The sequence below is a fragment of the Rousettus aegyptiacus genome, unplaced genomic scaffold (assembly GCF_014176215.1).
Source record: "Rousettus aegyptiacus isolate mRouAeg1 unplaced genomic scaffold, mRouAeg1.p scaffold_m13_p_9, whole genome shotgun sequence".
NCBI lineage: Eukaryota > Metazoa > Chordata > Mammalia > Chiroptera > Pteropodidae > Rousettus > Rousettus aegyptiacus.
In genome coordinates, this window is record NW_023416312.1 from 33465839 (window position 1) to 33490354 (window position 24516).

Below are 24516 nucleotides of genomic sequence, written 5' to 3' on the forward strand. Positions count from 1 at the left end.
ATCATTCCAAACAGAAGCTCTGCAACCATTATGCAATAACTCCTTATGACCCTTCCCCCAGCTTCTGGTAACTTTTAACCTACTTTCTGTATCTATAAATTTGCTTATTCTGGATATTTTATATAAATGGAATCATACAGTATTTGTCCTTTTGTGTTTGGACTATTTCACTTGGAATAGCATTTTCAAGGTTCATCCATGTTGTAGCATGTGTCCGAACGTTATTCTTTTTCTGTGGCTGAATAACATTTCAGTATATGTACATACCACATTTTGTTTATCTATTCATCTGTTGATAAACACTTGGGTTGTTTCCACCTTTGTGTTATTGTAAATAATGCTGCAATGAACATTATTGTATAAGTATCTGAGTCCTTGTTTTCAGTTCTCTTGGGTATATATCTAGGAGTAGAATTGCTGGATCATGTGGTAATTCTCTATTTAACTTTGTGAGAAACTGCCAAAATGCTTTACACGGTGGCTGCACCATTTTACATTCCTACCATCAATGTGCAAATGTTCCAATTTCTCCACCTCCTCTCCAGTGTTGTTTTTGTAGCTGTTATTGCCATCTAGTGGTGTGAAGTGGTATCTCATGGTGGTTATGATTTGCGTTTTCCTAAGAACTAAATGATGAGCAATTTTTATTTGCTTGTTGGTCATTTGTATATTTTCTTTGGAGAAATTCATATTTACTCATTTTTAATTGGGTTGTTAGTCTTTTGTCATTGATTTGTAGTTCTTTATATATTCTGGATTTTAAACTCTTATCAGATATATGATTTGCGATTATTTTCTTCCATTCTGTAGGCTGTCTTTTTACTTTCTTGATAATGTCCTTTGATACACAAAAGTTAATTTTGATGAAGTCATATTTATCTATTTTTTTTTTGTTGCTCATGCTTTTGGTGTCATATTTAAGTATCTGTGGCCAAATCCAAGGTCATGAAGATTTACCCCTATGTTTTCTTCTAAGAGTTTAATGGGTTTAGCTCTTACATTTAGCTTGTTGATCCATTTTGAGTTAGTAGCATATGGTGTGAGGTAGGGGGTCCAACTTCATTCTTTCACGTGTGGAAATCTGATTGTACCAGCATTCCCTGTTGAAGAAACTATCCTTTCCCCCATTAAATGGACTCTTGTGCAAAACCACTTGGCCATTTGACTGTTCTTCTTTTTCAAGATTGTTCTGGTTATTGAGGGCCCCTTGCAATTCCATATGAATTTGAAGATTGGTATTTCCACATTTCTTCAAAAAGGCTGTTGGAATTTTGATAGCAATTGTGTTGAATCTGTAGATTGCTTTAGGTGGTATTGACATCTTAACAACATAAAATCTGCCAGTCCATAAACACGAGATGTCTTTCCATTTATTTAGGTCTCTTTTAATTTCTTTAAGCTATGTTTTATAGTTTTCAATATATAGTACAAGTCTTTCACCTCCTTGGAATTTCTTTTAGATACCATTGTAAATAGAATTGTTTTCTTGTTTTCAATTTTGGATTGTTTATCGCTAGTATATAAAAACACAACTGATTGTTATGTGTTGCTCTTGTACCCTGCAGCTTTGCTGAATTTTTTTGTTAGTTCTATGCTTTTTCTGTGTCTGAAATGCCTTTTATGCATCAGTTGAGACAATAGTGTAGGTTTTTTTCCTTTATTCAATTAATGTGATGTATAACCTTGATCAATTTTCTGATGTTGAACCACTCTTGAATTCCTGGGATAAATCCTATTTTATCATGGTGTATAATACTTTTAATATGCTACTGGGTTCAGTTTGCTGGAATTTTGTTGAGGAGTTTTGCATCTATATTCATAAGCGATATTGGTCTGTAATTTTCTTTTGACGTCTGTATCTGGTTTTGGTAAGGACAAACTCTTCCACATGGGTACACTTATCAGCAGTCCTGGATGTACTGTGTTAGCTGAAGCAGCTAGGAGTATTTCTAATATTTATTCTGTTGACTGATTGAAACATGGACTCAACAGTAGCCTGTGTTAAATGAGGTTAAAATGTCAGATGTACACTGTACAGGGAAGAATCCAAATGCTACTGATGTTGGTGGTATAGTGCTGAACATAGCTGCCTTCCAGATCTTTAGGGCAATAAGAATGTTGGAATCAATTCATTGTGTACAACCCATTTAACTCACCCCCTAACTATGTGGACATTCTTTTCACAAGGGCTTTGAGAAATACGTTATGAGGTGTGGCAGAGATTAGTTAGTTGGTCATTAAGCCTGTTTCCTCTTCTTCCTCAGCACAAATTCAAACTACATTTCCCTGGCAGTTGGGTATGACCACTATCTTGAGTTCTAGCAAATGGAATGTGAGCAGAAGAGATGCCCACTACCTCCAGGCCTACCTAGCTCATCAAAACCTTCCACATGATCTTTTCCTCTCTGGTTGGCTGGGATGAAGATGACAAATATTACAATGATGGTCATGTTTTGAAGATTGCAAACCTTCTAGACAGAAGGTGTCTAGGCCCATGAATTGTCACTTAGAAGAGGGAAGCCCAACTATTAACATCTATTCTGGAATATTACAGGAGCAAGAAGTAAACTTTTATTGTCTTGAATCAGAGTTTTTTTGTATTTTTTTTGTCCCTGAAGCTAATTTTACCTTAATATATGAGTGAGCATCAGTATCCTTTAAAAGCATTGCAGTGGTTTTACAGGATTATGGTGAGTGATCATGATAATGAGCCCCATAATTTCAATGGGAATGATAGAGTCACCTCCAGAGACAAGTTGGATCTGGTTCCTATAATGGACAGGAGAGCCATAGCAGCAATCAGAATGGTTTGAGCTGTGGGGCTCTGTAGTTGTTGCTAATTAAACATGGTTTCCCTGGTTCCAAAATTGATAGACAGCCTAATAAGATCCTATTCAATTCATATAACCAAAAATATCTAGTCTAGCAAATAGAGTTGTGATCTAGTTCTCAAAATGTAGAGTCATAGCCTCTCTCCCAGTTTGTGGGTTAGAGTCCCATGAATGAAAGCGAGGGTCTGTTTGAAGAAGGACCTTGCCACACTTTTTACAAGTGTGCGTGGTAAAGTCTCCCTCCTGCTTTTCCCGCAGGGACCTGCAGCCAGTGTAATTGTGCCCTGGGGACAGAGAAATATCCAGACCTTTTAATAGAAACTGGTTCTGAGTTAATGTTAATCCCCGGTGGCCTAGACTGTCACTGTGTCCCACCAGTCAGAGTGGAATTTGGTCATACACGAAATGTCGGTCTAAGTTCTTCTCATATTGGGCCCAGGAAATCCTAAATCCCATCCCGTGGTGGTTTTGCTAGTTCCTGGACACATTATTGGAGTAAACATGGTATAGATGGCATAATGGGTAGAAGGGCTATAGCTGAGGAACAAATAAGTGAGTGGAAAGATCAACGGGAAGACATAAAGAGATATAAAATATTTTATGAAAGACGAAAGAAATGGAAGATAAAATTAGAAGTGGCCACATTGTGATAATAGGAGTCTCAGAAGCAGAGGAAAAATAAGAATGGAAAAGTAGATCTATTTCGTGCATGAATGCCTGAGCATAGGACAACAGGTGAGCTCTGTGTTAAACTGTCCCATCAAGCCGGGTTGTCTCTGTGCTCCATCAAGTAGGATAGGTTTATACAAGCAGGTCTAGAAGACACAAGTAAGCTACCTGGGTAAGTGGATCATACCCCCATCAGCTGCACTGCCATCCCTTTCTCACTCACACCTGAGGCCTCATGGGTTGTTCACTGTGACCAGATGACTAAGGGGTCCAATATTTACGCTTGGGTTACAGATGATTCTGCATGATATGCTGACACTAGCTGGAAGTGGGTAGCTGCAGTGTTACAGTCTCACTTAGGGTTGATCCTAAAAGACAATGAGAAGGGAAATTCTCCCAGTAGGAAGACTGACTGGTCACAAAGATGGTCATAGGTATAGATCTCCACGGATTCATGAGTAGTTCCTAATGATTTGGCTAGATGGTCAAGGACTTAGAAAGAACAGGATTAAAACATTGTTAATAAGGAGGTCTAGGGAGGGGGCATATGGTTGCCCCTCTTGAAATGGGCCAAAGTGTGAGGATATTCACACCCCACATAAATGGGCTCCAGAGAAAATCCACTGTGGAGGAGGATCTCAATCAGATGAACAAGATATCCCTTCTGTGGTTGTTAGTCGACCTCTATGTCTGTTACCCTTTTCCTTATTCAATGGACTCCTGAACAAAATGGCCATGGTGGCTGGCAAAGAGTTGATACATGTGCTCTACAATAAGGACTTTCACCAAGGCCAATCTGGCTATAGCCACTGCTGAGTGCCTGCCCAACCTGCCAACAGCACAGAAACACGAAGCCCCTCTATGGAATCAGTTGCCCAGTAGCAGCTGATTACAGAGACAGTACAAAATAAAACAAAGTCATTGGACCCTCCCAAATTCTACTGGCAGGAAGCAGACTGGGAAAACTACTCAGCTGCAAACATGTGCTACCTACCTTACATGAAAAAGGAAGGAAGGCATAGAGGGCAGAACCAAGAGCCCAGAGAGCAGAACCAAGAGCCATGGAGAATTATTCCCGGGCCTTGAAACCTAATCAAGGAACATTCAGCTGAATTTCACAATTGCTATAGACCAGTAAGTAACTCTTTTGAAATGGAATGTCTGTAGCAGTTATTCTGTATCTCTTCCACCATTATATATTGGATGTTTTGGGGACAGATAACTTGTTTCAAGTTTCATCGATGTACAGGTGGAGAAAAATTAGTACTTAAGAAGCCATACTCAAGGAATACACCCAAGGAGACTCATTCACATCTGAGATTCTGGACTTTAAGGCAGTGCAGAAATGGAATGAGATTTCTACAGGCCTTGGGAGGGGGTGGATGCATTTTGCATGTGGAATGGACATGAATCATTGGGGCTGGAAAATGAACTATAGTAGTGTCCAACCCCAGTGATCCCCACCTCCTGCAATTAACACCCTTGTGTAATCCCCTGGACCCAGTGACTTTCTTCTAATGAGAATATTGCAAAAGTTATGGGATGTCACTTCAAAAACTGGGTTATAAAGACTGTGATGTACATCTTGCACACATACAATTCCCTTCTCTCTCCTCCCGCCTGCTTCTCTCCCTTTCTCTCCTTCCCTCTCTCTTTCTCTACTTACTTGATTGGTGTGATGTAGCAAACAGCCATGTGGGCTGTGCTATGGAAAGGTCCACATTACAGGGAATGTGAAGGTGGCCTCCTGCCAATAGCCAGAAAGAAGCTGAGGTCCTCAGGCCAACAGCGATGTGAGCGGACCCCTTCTGTCATGCGGCACAAGCTGTAGATTTGACAGAGGCTTAGTGGGAATCCTAGCCCTGTCAGACTGATATGCCTGGGCCAGGCACGTTCTTCGAGACGTCTGTTTCCTGCGTGTCTGACAGAGACTTTGTGAAATATCTCATATGGAATTTGGCACCCAGGAGGAGCTTCACAAGGTTGCTGCTCCCTTCCTTTCCCTTTACTGGAATGTGAATATCCCAGGGCCAGGAGTCCTGTCTCTCTGCCTCCCAAACCATCTTCTCCCATCACTGCAATTGCAGGATCTGGAAGAAATGGTCATCGTCTGCCTTTTTGGGACCCCAGTGACCATGGAGCTCAGACCCCAGACCCCACTCTCCTAGAATAACACCCTTACCAATGAGCTTTATGCAATGTAAAGGGAACAGGGTTCACATGCACAATGCGGGGCTCCCACTGCTTCTCCAGTCTGCCCCTCCTGAGCCCAGACTGTGCAGGCCACTGACGAAGTGGGGACAGAAGACTCAGGCTTGGATCTTGCCTTTGCTCCAGGACCTCCCACTATGAGGAGCTTGGGGATGAGAGAGACAGATCTATTAATCCTAGTGTTTCAGATGCCACATAAGGCATAGTGGAGGCAGCAGGGAGGGGGAAGGGGTCGGTTGGACCTGAGGGAAAGATTTGGGGAAGCACCTTAGTAGAATTGATGTCTCTTTCCATTCCCTTGTCACCAGCAGACTCAGGAGCCATCCTGGGGGATGTGGCAGCCTGAGAGGATGCAGCAGCAAGGTGGCATTTTTATGGTATAAAATTGCCTTGAGGTGAAGATACCCTTTGCTTCTCTGCGCCCCCTTGAGTCAGTCGCTTGTCCCTTTTCTAAGAGGCTGTCTGGGAAAGAGGGACAGATCTGTAACCAGAGCAAGCTCTTTGGAGGTCAAATTTGATTTGGGTCTTTCCGGATAGGGGCTAGAACCTGTCCTGTAAAGCTCATGGGATGCACATCCACTGTTGAGGGATGGGGCAAGGGCAATGCCAAAATGGGAAAAGCTGTGAACTGCTGGACTGGGGCCACATCCTAGAGGACCCCAGCCTGGGCCTAGTAGCTCTCTAGCACAGGAGCTGTTATAGGTCATAGGTACCTTCTTCCTCCCTGGTCAGGCTGCTTCTTCCAGGGGCTGCCTTGGGGTGGAGAGTATTTTTGTTGTTGTTGTTAACACCTACAGCACCCATCTCCCATCTTGCTAGGTGGTCTCCCATTCAAGTACTAACCAGGCCCGACCCTGCTTAGCTTCCAAGATCAGACGAGATTGGGTGTGTTCAGGGTGGCATGGCTACAAGCTGGAGAACGATAGTGAAGCGCTGAGCCTCAGCCCCTTCCTGTCCCTGACTGTAGTTCAAGCAGGTCTCTTCTGAGGTCATCTCCTCTAACCCTCTTTTCAGGATCAATTCCATATAGGTGGGAAGACAAAAGGTCAGCCTTTTCCCCTGGACTAGGGCCTGGGGTCAATCTAGGCCCAGGACAGGGTTGTATAGGGGTCCCTGATTCCCTTACTTGTACAGCCCAGCATCTCCTGATTGGGAAATGGAGGCAGGGCTAAGCCAAACCTTCTCACCAAAGCTGCCAGAAGAGGTGTGTTTTCTCACTCATCACTAGGTTCCTAACTGGAAATCTTGGGAAGGGGGACAAGTGAAGCAAAATGAGCCCACTAAGCATTCAGATGAGGGCAGTGGCAGTGTGTTGGCCTCCTGGGCTAGGTAGGCATCAGGGCCTGGTGTTTAGCCTTTAAGCCCTGCACATAGTACCTGCCCTCCTCCTCTCCCGCCCCACCCCAATGGCCCTTTTGGAGCAAGGCATGATGGGAAGCTGGTGGGCTGCCCCACCTGAAGCTACTTTGATGCTCTTGCTCACTCCTCTGTATCTTCCAATCATGGGCAGACGGAACACAACATTTAATACTACAAAAAGTGGTTCTCAGCCTTTAAAAGGACAAGAATCTCTATATGAATCTGAAGCAAGCTGGTTAGTCATCTTGCCAGAAAAACATACATGAGAACCCCCACAAAAATATGTAAACAAACTCCTGTGATGTTCCCAGATCTAGTCCAGCACCTTCACTTGGCCCAGAAAGGGAAAAAACTGTCCAATATAAAGGCATTGTTAATATCTACATTTCAAAGTGAACTTGGCTTGAAATCATTACGCTAAGTCAAAGAACACAGTCACAAAGGATCACATATTATATGATTCCATTTATATAAAATGTTCAAAATTGGCAAATCCATATAGATTAGTGGTGGCCTAGGGCTGGGGGACTGGGGGAGGGGGAATGATGCTTAAGGAGCGTGTAGTTTCTTTTGCGAATGATAAAAACATTCTAAAATCTTATGCAGTGATGGTTGCCCAACTAGAATATACTAAAAAGCCATTGAACTGTATACTTTAAGGTGAACTGCATGGTATATAACTCATATTACAATAAAGCTGTTCCTTAAAAAGTGAACTTGGATTGCAAACGACCACACATCTGAGCTTTAGTCCTTATTCACAGGGGCAGAAAGAACCTTTGAGGGTGGAAAAAAATCAGGGAAGGGTCCCTGAATGTGGCATACGGTTTAGACAAGAAAGCATTCCAGAAAGAATGAGATTATATAATTTTGGTCTTCAGAGAAATGAAGCATCATGGATGGTTTTAAGCAGTAGAGTGACATGATCAGATCTGCACATTAGAAGTATCCCTCTGAATCACTGAATTGTACATTTAAAACAGGTAAATTTTATGGTACATAAATTAAACCTCAATAAAGCCAGAAATAAATAAATCGCTCTGGGGGCTTGAGGAAGATGATACGGTGAGGGCTGCTGGAGGTGTTGAGAGGTGCAGGGCCATCTGTTGGGAAGACGGGGAAAACTGGCTTGGGGTGGAGTGGGAGAGACTTGGGAATGTCCTGCCCCCCAGTTAGGTAGAACCTGGTGGAACTTGGTTCCAGGGCCCAGAGCTCCCCGGCTTCAGCCCTAGTGCTCCTGCCAGCACGGCAGCCGCTCCACTGACAGGTGATGGAGGTACTCATCACTCTTCTCCCCCTTCAAAGAGAAATACACTTCAGAAACATGTTTCCAAAAAATGTTGCTAAGGGTTTTATTTCTAACAAGAGGAAAATAATAAAATAAAATTAAAATAGGCTTCAGTTGGAACCGAGTTTCTTGTTTCGCTTTTTTTCTTTTGAACAAATTAATTACACACCAACAAACTTGTTTTATTACAACATGAACCCAGGAGGAGGAAAAGATAGGGCAGGAAAGGGAGGAAAGGTCGAGGTGGTTGTGAGGACAAGCACCAAAAGCTTTCTTCAGATAACAGGGAGCCCTGGTCAGCTCCCCAACTGAATTTATTTAAAAGAAACTGTGAACACAGCTATGTGAAGTTTCCTCCTCCTGGGTGGACCAGTCAGGGGAAGGGGTAAGGGAAAGGGAGGTGAAGGGAGGGAGGGAAGATGGAAAAGGGGAGGGGGGAGGGGGAGGTGAGGTTAGTGTAGCCTGGCCTGGCCAGGGCTGGAACTGGGGCAGGGAAAAGGAGATGCCCCCAGTTTACAAATGCACTGGCCTTGTCTCTGGAATGGTGCTGGCCCAGCCCCAGCCACCCCCCTGCCCACCTGCCCACCCATCCGTCTATCTGCCTCAGGTGTCTGGGAATGCTGGTTAGAGGCTACCAGGGAGGGGGACTCCAGGGGCCGGCCCCCAGGAGCTGAGGTCTGAACAATACCTTGGAATCAGAATATAAAAGTCAAGGGACTCAGGGGTGGGCTGGGGTGGGGGGTGGCCATCCCCCCTACTCGCCCACCTCCCAAGAAGCAGGCTTGATGGTCAGAAAGAGGATCCTTGAGGCCAAGGGGGGGTCTCTGTTGGGGTCTGTGCCAGGCTTAGCCACTGTCACAACTGTTGCTGAGGCGGCTGCTGTGGGCAGGCCACATGCAGCCGGGGAGTCAGAGTGGAGAAAGGGGCTGAAGGGCTTGAACTGGCCCCTAGCGCTGGCTCCAAGCCATTCTGGTTCTCCTGGGTGCTGGGGCTGCCAGTGGTGGGCAGGACTTGGGGGTGAACCTCGGCCCCAGTCTCCTCCTCCAGCTCCTCCTCCTCTTGGGCCTCCTCGGCCTCTGGCCCTGAGCTCCGGACCCTCTTTGGCTCTAGCTCCTCTCGGGCTGGGTCATCGCCCTCCCCACCCCGATCCACCTTCCGCCGCCGCCGTCTCTCCAGCGCCCGGCCCCGGGCCCGGCTCCCATGACGCTCTGCCTTCTCCAGCTGTGATCACAGATAGGCAGAAAAAGATGTGGTGGGCTAGTGGTCAGGTCTGGGCTCTCTGCCTGCTTGGCCTGACCTCCTGGACCCACCCACAAACCCTTCCTCACCTCCAGAAGTGTGCGGATACGGTCCAGGTCTGGAGACTGCCCAGCCTGCAGCAGCTGCCAGATGCTATGGTTCTCATCCAGAGTCACCTCTAACAGGTCCCCCTCCAACATAAGCTCCTCCAGGGGGGCCCGGGTCGCCTCAGGCAGCTCCAACATGGGGCCAGTCAACTGTGGCAATAATGAGGACAGCAGCTCCAGGTCTGGGGGGTTGCGGGGACAGGCTGGGTTAGAAGCTGCCCCTGGTCGTACCCCATCACGACAGAGCCAAGGACCACGTGGATCAAGTCTGGTGATATCCGATAAACAGCCTGCCCACAGTTAGACCTACCTCTCTTACCTGAGCCCTCCCCCAGGGCTACCTTCTCAGGACTGGTCACACTGTCTCCATTCTCCAGTAACCCCTGGACCTGCCAAGGAAAGCAAGAATGGGGAGTAGTAACTGAAGAACCAGGTTCTTAGGCCCTGTTCTTCTTCTGCCAACCCCAGACTTGAGCCCCCCACCTCCTAGAGGAGGAGGAGGGCAGATACAGGCTGCCAGCAGGAATCTGTGCAGGATATAGCATGGGGCAGGGAGGGTAGGCCAAAGGGGACCAAAAGTCAGAGCAGGGACAGGGCTAGGAGATGAATTTGAGAACAGCTGGGCTGGGCAGCTCACCTTAGGCAAATCCTTGCCACTGCCTTCTCTGAGAGGGTCAGAAGCAGGGGCTGAAGGGTAGGTAGGGGGCTCCTCGGACCTGGGTTCAGCCTGCAGCTGCTGGCGAAGTTCAGCCAGCCGTCCCAACAGAGCAGTCACATCCTCAGAGGCCAGAGCCTGCCTGGCACGGCCTTGCCAGCTGATGGCCCTCTCTGTGAGGCACTGCAGGGCCTCGCCCTCGGGCAGCCGCACTGGCAGTCTCTGCAAGGCTACCAGCAGTGCCAGGATGGTCTCCAGGCGCGGGCGCCGTGAGCGCATGCACAGTGGACACAAGAATTTGGTGTCCCACTCCCACCAGGCCAGCAGTGGGGATGAGGTGGGACTGGGTCTTGGGGAGCTGAGGAGGCGGGGTACCGACACACATCCCCCATGGAACCAGTCTTGACACAAGTCACACTGCAGAGCTCCCACCCCAGCCGGCACCTGCCCACACACACAGATGGAGGTTGCAGAGGCGGCCGTGGTTGATGATGCCAGTGGACTGGGCTTAGCAGAGTTGGTGCGACGCAGCTGCAGGATACCCTCCTTCTCCTTCTGTTCCCCCTCCTTGAAGGCCACGATCTGCCGTGCCCAGGATGGGGGAAAGGAGATCAGGAACTCATTCCCTCTCTTCTCTGCTGCCATAAACACCCCACCCCCAAACTAGAACTGAGGCCCAGGAAGCAAGCGGTCTGCCCATGGTCACCCAGCTCAGACACTCTATCATCGCCAGGCTCTTCTCCCCATCTGGGCCAAAGCTCCTTACCACAGAGCCTGGGTCCCTGAGGTCCTGCGCAGATAGCCCCAGCAGCTCTGTGTCAGATTTGTACAACCCCAGCTCCTTTTCCATCCACCGGCTGCGCTTGGTGCTGTCTGAGCCGGCATCTGCACATGGGCAGAGCACCTGAGGCAGACAGAGGGGGGATGATGGGCTTTCCCCTGCGGCTCACCCTTTCTTCTCCCCTTTGTAGCACCCCTAAGTCCCATGTTCTTGTGTGAGCTGTCTTACAATAGCCAGGCCAGGGACAGAAGCTGTGGGTCAAGTGCTGGGCCTCACCTCCAGTAGCGTGTAGCACGAATTCTTCTTGAGGAAGGTCTTAGAGGCCTTCTCCCTCCAGGAGTGTGCTGTCAGTACCTGCAGCTCTAGCTGTCTCAGCTCCTCCAGCCCCACGGGTAGGTCCCGGCCCACAGCCACCAGGCCCTCCAAGTCATCCAAGCAGGGGTAGTGGTCACCATTCTGGGACAGGGCAAGATAAAGACCAAGTAAAGTCAACATGCCAACATCTACTGATGTTACTCTGAGCCTGGCCCTGAGCTGGGAAGATGGACTGGACTTGCAATGCTGAGGCAGAAGAAAACATGGGTCATCCTAAGGCAAGCATGCCATTTAGCTTCTCCCCAATTCCTACCTACATCCACTGGCTCAACCGCCAGATATCCAGTCCATCCCCAGGACCACCAGACTACTTATTTTGTTGTGGTTTGCTTCTTCTACCCTCCCTGCTCTTACCATTCTCACCCTTACCAGCATCCTCTCTTCCCTCAGGCCAGCCTCGCAACCCCTCCTCAGGCTATGCCGTGCCCCCTTCCTCTCTCTAGCTGAGCCGACCCAACCCAGCACAACCCAATGTATGCCATCTCTCCTGGCTGGACTAAAGATCTGGAGTGGAGGAAGGGGAACGACAGGATCCTCACTTGGATCTCATCCACATCAGCAATCCAGGCCCGGGCCTTAGCAAGAGCATCCTTGAGAGCCTGGATGTTGGGCAGGTGAACTGGGATGTTTTCTGCCTCATGGATTATGGCCTCGAGTGTGGCTGGTGGATGCTTCTGCCTAAAGGTAGGGAGAAAGGAGGCCTCAGTCTAGGGTGGTCTAACAGATCAGAAACCCAGCCTGACCACCAGATAATATGAGCACGAGCCCCTGGGGCTGCCACATGGGCCTACTTGCATGTATTCTGCCTATGGGTGGCTGCCAGTCACTGCTTGCTCCAGACTGCATGTACCCAACTTCTGCCAGAGCCCTCGTGCCTCTGCTTGTCCGCCAGTCTGTCAGCCTGCTGACAATGCCTATACACACGACCTGAGGTATTAATCTGGTGCTGTAGTTTGTAAGATTGCCCTGTGCGTGGTCTCTTTCTACCGACATCTGTCCATCTGCCTGTTCGTACTTGTGCTCATGTGCATGTGCACACATCAGCTTGCAGAGCTAGTCCTCTATACACCTGTGTCTGTCCATCTCTGCTTCCCCACAAGACTGTCTCTGCTTCTATGTGTATGTGGAGTTTAAAAAAAAAAAAAAAAGGTCAGCTAGGGAACAAAAAAGAGGACAGTCAATATACCAATACAGGAGTCTGGTGCCCAAGGCCACCCATGGGACTCATCTTCAGCTTCTCCATGAAACTTGAAGGTTGGGGTAGATAAAGTAGGGATGGGATGAGGATGGACCTACCTGGCCTCCAGGCAGAGGTGGGCCTTCTCTTCCCAGCGTTCAGCAATGGTCAGCAGCTCCTGCAGCTCAGCCCGGGCCTTATCCACAGCAGGGCTAGGGGCTACACTGGCACCCGCGACCAACAGTCCCCGCATGACAGCCAGGGTGCCCCTTCGGGCTGAGGGGGCCAACGTGCGTTTCACCTCATCCAGCCATCGCGCCTGTTCCACCTGCCGCTGGAGCTGCTGGGCCTCAGGCACCTCTACCCCCAGCTGCCGCCCCCTCTCCAACAGGGACTGCAGTAGCCCTGGACTGGAGGGCAGTGAAGCCAAGGCCTCACAAGCCTCAGCCTGGTAGGCTTCCACCTGTTCCAGAATACCCTACCAGGACACAGATGAAGAACAAACTCCTTAGCTGGGCCCACTTAGTAGTCCTATCACCAGATCCCCTTGCCTCGCCTACCTTCTCACCCTCTAGTATTTGGGAAGAGAGTGTAGCATGGGCTAGGCTCATCTCCTTTGCCATGCCCCAAGACAGTGGATTCCTGAACCCCACACCTAGAATCTTAATAGGGGTTGGTCAGGAGTCTGTGCTTTATTTAAGTCTCCAGAGGACTCTGATGTATAGCACCAAGAGACCCTCCCTCCACCCTAAAAATGCTCTGCTATGCTTGGCCTTCTCATAAACCCCTGTACATCCCAGTTCTTTACCTTCCTTAACTTGATTCAGCGTCCCAGGCCCACAAACACCCTTACTGCTTCCTCCTTTTCCCCTTCCACCTCTGCCAGGAAACTTTCCTTTGGCTCTACATCCTGTACTCATACCCTTGCCAACCTGTCCCCTCAAATCCCATTTCTAAGAGGCAGTTGCTAGATTCTTTGCCTCTCTTCTTCTGTTATTTTCTTACATGTAAAACCTGTCTTGCCCAAATACTTGACCCTTTTTAAGGGAGCCAAGAGTGGCCTGCTACTCAAGTCCTCCAATCCCCCTGATCCCTCAGCAGCACTCCAAGTCTGCCCCTCCTCACCTTGACATCCCCAATCTGGTGCATGGCACAAGGCAGGTTGTTCATCTGGTCCAGAAAGTCCCGGAGCTCAGCCAGGGTCATCTGTAGACCAGCTACCCTGTGGGGACTATGGAGTTTCACATGTGGGGTTTCCGGCTCAAACTCAGTCCCTTCCGTCCATGTCTGTGTTGGGACCCAACACCTTTCCTCAGACCTGCCCAACTTGATCTCTCATGCTTCACAGTCCCACCCCCACCAAACTGCCCAGGGTAGAGGGAGGGTTCTAAGATACAAGCACATTCATATGATGAGGAGAAAGAATTAGAAAAGAAGAATACAGGATACATCTGGGAGAGGGGACTTAGAAATGAACTGATGGTAAAATAAGCTGGACTTTTCAATCCAACCTCTGCTGTGAACTAACTCTATGGTCAAATTTATACCTCTGTGCCCTTTTCTTGCCCCTAAACCTTCCGCAATTCCTCCCTGCCCACAAAATCCCTCAGCCTGCCTGAAATCTCCAGGTACTGATGAAAAAAGATTTCTAGATTTCTTAGCACTGAGGGGCTCTTCTCCATTCTAGTTGCTTGGTCTCCTTGCCATCCCCAACAACCTCATAGGCCACCTCGCACAGCACTGTTTTATCAGCTTCCTGCTGATGCTGTCTGCCCAATGGTGCTCAGAGTCCATCCCTTTTAGTATTTTTCCTATGTGCTGGCTCTTGACAAGCTACCTGTACCCAACGCCTCATGCTGCCATACCCAGCTTCCTGGCCGCTGACCAGTCCCAGAGCCCGGGACACGCAAGCCTCTGCTTCATTCAGGCAGTTCTTCAGTCGCTGCAGCAGCTCACTGTTAGGAAACCTCCGCTCACGGGCCTCAGACTCTAGTGCCCTCAGCTCTTCAAGGCCTGCAGAGAGAATGAGAGCAGTAAGGAGCAGGCAGTATTGAGTAAAGGCAGAGAAAGAGGGTGGCGGGTACAGAAGACAAGGGAATAGAACTTGCCTGTGGAGTCCCTCCATCCCCCCATCACTCACTGCGCTTCCGCCCATCCTCCACCTCCAGGGCCACTCGCACTTTGTTGGCCCAGGTGTCAAAGGACTCAGCCCGAACCTTCAGCTTATGTAGCATGGCGGGGAGCTCATCCAAGGTGTACCGATACCTGGAGGAAGAGGGCAGGGAAGAGCATCTCTGGCCCAGCTCTGCATCTCCCTCCTCGTCCCACTTCCTCCAGGTAGGTCCCCTGCTCACCGCAGGTACTGCCGGCTACTGGAGCACTTGCAGAGGTCATTGATGTGGGAAAGGCAGACAAGGCCGTCTGGGCAGTCGTAGCAGGCCAGGGCTGATAGGAAGCACGTGGTCTTACACTTGATGCACTGGCGCTCATCATCCGGGAGCAGCTCAAAAGCCTCTCGCTCAGCTTCCGTGATGCCCTGGGGGCATTCGACCCACGCACATTATATAGAGCCAGAACAGGGCTGCAGAAATCCCCATCTGAGCCACTACCAAGCCCCAGGTTAGATATAAATCTGTGTTGAGAGCTGTGCGGGAGACCAAACGTCACAGAGCACATGCCTCTATGAAGTCCAGACTCTCAAAGCTGGGGAACCAGATAAGCCAGGGGAAGAACAGTGTCCCCCACGTTTTTGGTACCAAGGACCAGTGCCCCTATGAGAATCTAATGCCTGATGATCTGAGGTGGAGCTGAGGCAGTGATGCTGGGGAGTGTCTACAAATACATATGAAGCTTTACTCACTCGCCTGCCACTCACCTCCTGCTGTGCAGCCTGGTTTCTAACAGGCCATGGACTGATACTGGTCCGCGGCCTGGGATTGGGGACCCCTGCCTTATAGGAAGAAGAATCAGGTAAGATTCAAATCAGCTAAAAGGGCCTTTTGGGTGAGAAGTAAAGAAAATGGTAGACCAAGGCACCAGAGAAGTGGCAATGTGTGGGAGTGGGCAAGAAAAAGGCCATGTACTGGGGAACAATGCTGGCTTCCAGTAACTCAGTGCCCACTGTGTTCCAGGCACTGTGCTGGCTGCTTAACAGACAGGATACATTGTGTGCGCATATATAACTTACATAAATAAAACTATGTGCCTGTGCCCACTGTTTAAAGATACAATATCGTTTTCAACAACATGGCTCCCAAACCTAAGCCAGTGACTTCATCTGTTGCTCAGATGAAGAAAACACAATCCATTCTAAAAATGGAGAAAAAGCTGGCTTTGTTGGCGGAACTGAAAGACAATACAATGCTATCATTATGGGCAATTTTAGGGAATTTAAAGGGACATTTTGACTCTTAACAGTTTTTATCTTCTACACCAACTTTAACCCCTAACCTCTGCGTGATATGAGTCCACAGCACATTACAAATCCCACTTGGTCCTTTACTAGCCATATGATTTTGAATAAATTATTTAAACCCTCTGTAGGTTTCAGTTTCCTTATCTTGGCAATAATGGTACCATCCTCAGTGGGTTGTTATGAGGGTGAAGAAAGAGAAAGCAACTAAACACTTAGAATAAGTGGAACCACAAAAGATCCCAAATAGCCAGACCAATCTTGTGAAAGAAAAATAAACTGGACCTACATTTCAAGATTTCAAACTATACTTTAAAGCTATAGCAAGCAAAACAGTATCGTACTGGCATAAAATCAAGATATACAAACCAAGGGAACAGAGCTGAGGGCCCTGAAATAAACCCCTGAATATATATGATCAATTAATATTTGACAAGGGAGCCAAGACTACTCGAGGGGGAAAGGACAGTCTCTTCAATAAATGGTGTTGGGAAAATTGGATAACCACATGCAAAAGAATAAAACTGGACCCCTATCTTACACTACTCACAAAAATTAACTTGAAAATAGATTAAAGACAAACATAAAAACTGAAATCATAAAACTCCTAGAAGAAAACAAAAGGGAAAAAATAAATCTTTTTTTTTTTTTTTTTTTTTTTAAGGCAAGGCAACCCTTGGTTGACCTCACAGATTGCAAGGACCTTGCCTACTTACCATCCCTTATTTTTTATTTTTTTACACCTACAATACCTGGTCCTCCTAGGTGGTCTCCCATCCAAGTACTAACCAGGCCCGACCCTACTGAGCTTCTGAGACCAGATGGGATTGGGCTTGGTTCCAGGTGGCATGGCCATAGACAGGAAAAAAATCCTGACATTAGTCTTGGCAATGATTTTTTTGCATATGACACCAAAAGCACAAACAACAAAAGCAAAAATAAGTGGGACTAAATCCAACTAAAAAGTTTCTGTACAGCAAAAGAAACAATTAATAAAATGAAAAGGCAACCTACAGAATGGGAAAAAATATTTGCGAACCATATATCTGATAAAGGGTTAACAACCAAACCACATAAGGACACATAGGATATGACTATATAACTCAATGGCAAAAAAACACAAATAATCCAATTTAAAAAATGGACAAAGAACCTAAATAGATTTTTTAAAGAAAACATACAAATGGCCAACAGATAAATGAAAAGGTGCTCAAAATCATTAATCATTAGGAAAATGCAAGTTAAAATCATGAGATATCACCTCACACCTATTAGGATGACTATATCAAGTGTTAGCAAGGGCAAGAGTAAAGATAATCCTTGTGCGCTGTTGGTGGGACTATAAACTGGTACGGCAACTATGGAAAACCGTATGAAGGATCTTCAAAAAATTAAAAACAGAACTACCCTATGATCTAGCAAACCGACTTCTGGGTATACATCCAAAGGGAATAAAATCAAGATCTTGAAAAGATATCTGCACTTTCATGTTTATTGCTGATTACAGATAACATATGTAAACAATCTGTCTATGGATGAAGAGATAAAGAAGATGTGGAGAAATGTCTATTCAGGTCCTTCACCATTTTTCAGATATATGTATTTTTTTGATATTGAGTTATATGAGTTCTTTATGTATTTTGGATATTAACTCCTTTATTAGATATATCATTTGCAAATACTTTCTCCCATTAAGCAGGTTGCCTTTTTGTTTTGTTGATAAGTTTCCTTTGTTGTACAAAAGCTTTTAGTTTGATGCAGTCTCATGTTTATTTTTGCTTCTGTTGCCTTTGCCCAGAGACATATCCAAAAATATTTTGCTAAAACTGATGTCAGAATTTATTGCCTTTGATTTCTTCTAGGAGTTTTACGGTTTCAGGCCTTACATTTTAGTCTTTAATCTATTTGGATTTTATGGTTGTTATCAGAAAAACAACAAAGAATAAGTGTTGGTGAGGATGTGGAGTAAAAGGAACTCTCTTGAACCACTGGGATTGTAAACTGATACAGCCACTATGGAAAACAGTATGAAGATTCCTCAGAAAATTAAAAATAGAACTACCTTATGATCCAGCAATTCAGATAAATACTTCTGGATATTTATCTGAAGAAATCAAAAATACTAATTTGAAAAGATATATGCACCCCATGTTCATTATAGCATTTGCAAAAACCAAGATATGGAAGCAACCTAGGTGCCCATCCCTAAGATGAATGGGTAAAGAAGATGAGGTATATGCAGTTGACCCTGAAACATGAGTTTGAACTGTGCAGGTCTGCTTAAATGTGGATTTTTTTTTTTTTTTTCAATAAATATAGAGTCAGCCCTCTGTATCCCTGGATTTCGCATCTGTGGAGTCAACCAACTGCTTTGGCTCCTTCCTGAAATCTGGAAGAGCCCCAGGGTCATCATTTGATAACAACACTGAACAGAGAGCAAATGATTCCTGGAGAAGCCCAGAGGCTCACCAACTAATGCCACAGACTGATAGGCCCCAGACTTCCAACACTTATTGTTGCTGTAATTCCCCCCACAGCCCACGCTCATAGGGAAGTTATAAATAAGCTTTAAAATAAGAAAGTGTTACCCTAAATGAGCAGCAAGGGATCCCTCATGACTAGTATTCCTTTGTAATCCTACGGAGAATTCTAAGTTAATTCCCTAATTGGGCAAGAGTGGAACTTTAAGAAGGCAGGCGAACTCCACTCACCTACATATAACTGACACATGCTTTTGAGAAATCTATTAAAAGAGAACAGCCTTTTCCTTAGTAATATCACCCTATTGTGAGCTGCTGAACCATCTGAACATAATAAAATGGCATTTCCTAAGAAATGTTCCATATGTCAATCATTTTCTTCATGTATTAATATTACCAATAATAGCAGCTGCTACACAAGTACATTTGATGTTTTGACATAAATCATCTGACTTAAGTCTTAAAACCACCTTGCAAATTAGGTATTTATTCTCACTTTACACAGTGGGAAAGTGAGACTATGAGAGGTTATGTGACTTGAAAAGGTCATCTAGCTAATCAGCAGACGCCAATATGCCTTGCCAAATTATTTAGATAATAACGAATAGCAGCTATACCAGCACCTACTATATGGCTCAGTTACTTAACAAACATTTTAATCTACTCAACTATCCAAAAAGATAAGCACTATTATATATAATTCTCATTTTTCAGATGGGGATATTGACGCTCAGTGAAGTAAATTAATTTGCTCATGATTGTTGGTAAATAGGAGAGCAGGAAATGGAATGTGGTTCCTAATCCAGATGCCATCTAGTTCATTTCACTACCCCCCAAGAACAGAAGCTACATCTTCTACTTCTTGGGACTACCCTTTCCTCCCTCCACCTTTGCCATGCTAGGGTACCCAATCCAGGGCACTCTCCCCACAACTCACCTTCTCCAGCAGGGCCTTTCGTAGACGCCGCTCCTCCTGCACCATAATGAACATCTCTTTATGCACGGCTGCAGCCAAGTTTAGGTCCAGCTTCTCTGGGCAGGCAGCCATCTTGCATATGAGCTCCTCATGGGAGAAGACGCAGTATCTACGGAGCCGGCGATAGTGCTCAATGCACTGGCGCCCAGCTGGCAACTGTGGACAGGTTCAAGGTTGAGTATGGCCAAGTCTGGAGGTCAATGGTACCTCAGCTTCCCCAGCCCACCACAATCCAGACTCACCCAGTCAGCAGTGCAAAAGTTGACGGCCTCAGCAAAGTTGTAGCCTTGGTTGAAGCCACTATGGTAAGCACGAGGGAAGGTAATGACGAATTCTCCTGCACACTGGTTTGTGCGGACAACCTGAGGAAGAAAGGCCAAAGTCATTGAGACAGAGATTGTCCACAGCCTGCAGAAACCTGATCTAAGGAGACTAAAGAAAGCCTTAGGAAACAGTCTGATAACAGATTCCCACACCCTCTAAACTCTGAATGGAAGGACCACTAGTCTCTGCTCTAAAGCTTTTGTATTGACACATGACAGGAAGTTCTGAGTTAAAAGTAGGAAACGCATACACCAAAATATTTCAACTTCCCTAGTAATTTTTACAAAAATTTAAAGTCTCACTTTTCATTAAGCTGGCCAAAGTTTTTTCATTAATAATTATTTTTCAGTCATATATGCAGTTTTGAGAACCAAACGGTTCTACAAAATTTGTAATAAAATCAGCAGGTCCTGCCATTCTCCACTCCCCAGAGCCAATCACTTTTACCTCTACTATTTTGGCATTTACCTTAACAATAAATAACATGCCTTTAGACATTAAAAATAGCCTCCTACTTCTCCATTTGCTTACTCTTCTATGCATGTATTAGTAATTTATTCCTCACCTTTTGGACAAGTGTCCAGCTCTGCTCTCTATCAGTTTTGACATTTCTGTCTCTCATGGAGCCTTATGATCTGTTTTGATTAGGACTATCTGTCCTCCCTGGATCGTCACTGTTTTGTGACAGATCACCTGTTTCCCAGGTCCCTTGTCTTCCTTTCTTGGTTTATTCCTTTGCTGTGCAACAACCTCCTGAGAAATGGTGGAAAGAGCTTTTTTTTTTTTTTTAATGTCTTTATTCTACTCTTACACGTGGCAATTTCACTGCATATAGAATTCTAAGTTGAAAATCACTTGATGGCATGGCTCTAATCTTGTACATTCCAGTGTTGCTTTTGAAAAGTCTGAAGCCATTCTGATTTCTAATGCTTTGAATTAAACCTGTTTTCTCTCTGAGGAAGCTTGTAGAATTTTTTCTGGTCCCGGTGTTGATATGAAAATCCACCACATGTACCTTGCTGTGAATCTATTTTCATTCATGCACTGGGTAGGCCCTTTGATTCTAGAAACTGTCTTTCAGTTCAGGGAAATTTTCTGGAATAATTTCATTAATGATTTGATCCTTTCAGTTTTCATCCATTCTCTTCTCAGAACTCCTATTTGAATACTGAACCTCTTAAATTCTCTAATTTTCTCTACATTTTTTCCATCTTTATTCTATTTTTCTGGGAGATGTCCTTCCTTAACTATCCGTCTTTTAAACTTATAACTTTAGTTTCCAAGAGCTCTTTTTTGTTCTCATTCTATTTTATAAATAGTATCTTGTTCTTATTTCACGTTTGCAATATATGCTCATCTCTGAAGATACTGAGGTTTCTTTTCCTTTCAAAAATTTACTTCTCCCTGCCTAAGCTGGTTTTCCAAGTTGTTTTTTTCCTTGTTTGGTTTTATTTTGTTTTCTAGAGTTTCCTTGGTTGGGTGTTAATCTGTGGCTGTCTACTTATATTTAAGAATAAATGAAAAAGATGAATGGAATCTGAGTATACAAATGAAGTTTGTCAACTGTGAGCTTCACTGTAGGGTGATCTGGCTGAGCCATTTAGTTTGAGAAACTCTTTACATTTGGACCAGATTCCCCAGAGAAAACTCATTATTTTGCCTTAAGGAAAAAGGTCTGACTACCAGTGTTCTAAGAGCCAAGTGGAGGGAGATGGCTGGGAACCTTAGCATCTGGTATGTATACAATGATGAATCTTACTATTTTCACTGTACCTCTACCCTCAACTGTACCTAGAAGACCTTGATCCAGAGATCTTCTAATTTAATCTCTTCAAAAGTAAATTTCCAGTCTTTTGCTGAGTAAGGGAGGGTCACATTTCTAGCTGCCCAGCACAGATGATGAAGACACAGTGAAATAGATATAGTGTCAGTAAGGGGACCAATAATGTCTACCCTTTGAAAAACAAAGCTACTAATACAAACAAAAACCTAAAATTTTTATACTCTTCAATCCAATGATTCTTCTGTAGGATTCTAAATTAATGTAGAGAGAATTAACATCCTAACGATACTGAATCTTCCCATTTGTGAATACATCTGCGCATTTATTTGGGTCATTGATCAACCCCCACCTTCAGTACATTTTCTTCTTCTCAAATTTATTGCTACTTCGAGGCAACATTGGCATCTCTTGCCTGTATTTTATCGCACTGGCAACCACTAGAATTGTTTTCTAAAAAATGCAAATCTACTGAGATGTCTTCACCTGAATCACCATTCAACATGATAAAGCCATGGCCCAACAGGCAAACTCTTACCTTTCCTTCCAGAGTCACTACTTCTACAAATGCTTTCCTGACCACCCCTACACCCTACCTAATGACCCAGTCTGTTGTTCTATTTTAGCATCTCTAACATTTTATTCCGCTTGTTTACTTACCTCTGTCCTCCACTATCTGCATATACTTATAGGCAGAGACTGGTTTATTTACCTTCAGGGTGCTGACCAGAGACCCTACACATTTCTAGCAATATTTGCTGAATGATCTAGTTCCAGCTTTAATTTTATAGACGTGAAGACTGAGTCCTAGAGAAATCTCAAGAAGCAGAGCCAGAAATAGAACCTAATGCTCCTGACTCTTTGTCTCAACCTACACCCTCACTTTGGCAATGTCACTTTACTGTTTCCTATGTAGTAATTTTAAAAAGCTCTCCTCACAATTCTGCAGCTATCACAAAATGACTCAAATGTCCATCAGCTGATAAATGGATAAACAAAATGTGGCATACCCATACAATGGAAAACTATTCCATCACAAAAAGGAATTAAGTTCTGATACAGGCTACAACATAGATGAACTTTGAAAACATTATGCTAAGTGAAAGAAGCCAGATACAACAGACCACATATTATTCCATTTATATGAACTGCCTACAAAAGGCAAATCTCTAGAGACAGAAAGCAGATTAGTGGTTGCATGGGACTAGGGGATAGAATGGAGAATGACTACAAAAGAGCATGAAGGATTTTTGGGAGGTGATGGAAATGTTCTAAATTGGACTGTGGTGATAGTAGGACAATGCTTTAAATCCGAACTGAACTGTACACTTAAAATGGGTGAATTTTATGGTATGTAAGTTATATGGCAATAAAGCTTTTTTTCAAAGGCTTGGTATTTTTAAAAAGGTGGTTATAAACAGTTCATAGTAAGAAAGCAAAAATCATGCTTGACTAGCACTGTCCAATATAATTCATGTCAGCCACATATGCACTTTAAAATTCTCTAGCAACTACATTAAAACACAAGTGAAATTAATTTCAATATGTTTAATTAATATAGCCACAGTATCACCATTTCAATGTGTAATCGGTACATAAAAGTGTTAGTGAAACATTTTGTATCATTTGTTTTATACTGTCTCAAACTCCAACATGTGTTTTACCTTTCAGCACACTTCAGCTGAAACAAGCCATGTTTCAAGTGCTCAGTAGCCACATGTGGCTATAATGGCTACCAAAATGGACAGTGCCATTGTAGATTATTAAACTTACAAAAGAGATTATAAAACCCACACAGTGATTATTGCTATCAAAATTTACAAAGATAAACAACAGGTGGAAACATAAAATGGGAAGGAAATAGGGATAATCTATTTCCATTTTTTTGGAAAGGGGGCATGTTTCTTTTACAATGAAAATAATACTTATGCTATACATCTATAAAAAGAAATGGCCTTCTCCAAACCAAACCAAAGGGGAAGTGGGGGTGGGGGACAGGCTAAAGATAGCTCTGGGGGAGCTCCAACTGGGTAAACTTCAGTCTGCCAGCATGAGAATATGAAAATCACAGATGCTCTGGACTGAGGGATTCTGCCAAGTCCGAAAAAGCCTGGAGATGCTGGGAACTACCTATAGGAGGGGCAAGGCAGACAGGGTGAGGCAGCAACTGGCCAGAGAAGCTGGTGGGCCACGAGCAAGAGAAATGCTGTGGAGGTGGAAACAAACAGCACATGTTTAAAAGTGTGTCATAAAGTTTTTTAAAAAGAGGTTAAGAACAGCTGTATATGTATGTGTGTGTGTGTGTGCGCGTGCGCGCGCGCACACACACACACACACACACACACATTTTAACTGAGTCTGTAATAAGAATCCTCTACTCTTACAATTCTCCTTGACATTGTAGGCAAGGTCTGAGGAAAAGTCAGACCCAATGTCTACTTATAAAAAGAACTGGAAGGAAGGGCCCTTGATCATCTTGACATCTCGAGTCCAGTAATTCTTAAATGGGGTGAGGTGGAGAGGGGAAAGGATACCCTCACCTCTGAGTGGAGGAAAGTTGCCTGCACTGTTGTAGAATGCTTCCACTAATTCCCTAGATACCTCAATCCTTGGTTAAATATCACTAAACTGTATAATAAATATAATAAATGTATAAATTATTCACAAGGTGTGTAGTATATCAAAACAAGGTGAAGGCAAAAAGAAATTTGGGTGAGAAACACCGACCTAGTCCAAAGCCCTACCATACAGATGTCCGGGGTTTTCTAGGAGACATTAATTTAACATGTACTGACTGCCTACGATGTCCTATGCATTAGACTAAATGGCAGAGCAGGCAAGATGTGGGTGAG

At 45.0% G+C, this 24516-nt stretch overlaps 1 protein-coding gene and 1 pseudogene across 5 annotated transcripts in view; both read right to left on the minus strand.

The window, feature by feature from the left end:
• Positions 1–6499: 6499 nt before the first annotated feature.
• LOC118607956 lies at positions 6500–6624 on the minus strand (annotated as a pseudogene).
• A 1773-nt stretch (positions 6625–8397) lies between these two features.
• KDM5C (lysine demethylase 5C) overlaps positions 8398–24516 on the minus strand; it is a 30952-nt gene continuing 14833 nt past the window's right edge. For 3 of the 5 annotated variants that reach the window (XM_036226423.1, XM_036226422.1, XM_016132498.2), the window contains 14 exons: positions 19803–19922; positions 19522–19716; positions 15047–15228; positions 14833–14957; positions 14558–14705; positions 13818–13923; positions 12812–13170; positions 12055–12193; positions 11417–11596; positions 11126–11263; positions 10342–10941; positions 10024–10093; positions 9687–9886; positions 8398–9579 (listed from right to left, as the gene is read on the minus strand). In XM_036226423.1, the coding sequence (XP_036082316.1) occupies positions 9214–9579; positions 9687–9886; positions 10024–10093; positions 10342–10941; positions 11126–11263; positions 11417–11596; positions 12055–12193; positions 12812–13170; positions 13818–13923; positions 14558–14705; positions 14833–14957; positions 15047–15228; positions 19522–19716; positions 19803–19922 (2928 nt within the window). In that variant the 3' untranslated portion in view covers positions 8398–9213. Of the gene's footprint in view, positions 9580–9686; positions 9887–10014; positions 10094–10341; positions 10942–11125; positions 11264–11416; positions 11597–12054; positions 12194–12811; positions 13171–13817; positions 13924–14557; positions 14706–14832; positions 14958–15046; positions 15229–19521; positions 19717–19802; positions 19923–24516 lie in introns of all 5 variants that reach the window. The other 2 variants (XM_016132497.2, XM_016132496.2) reach the window with 1 other exon arrangement.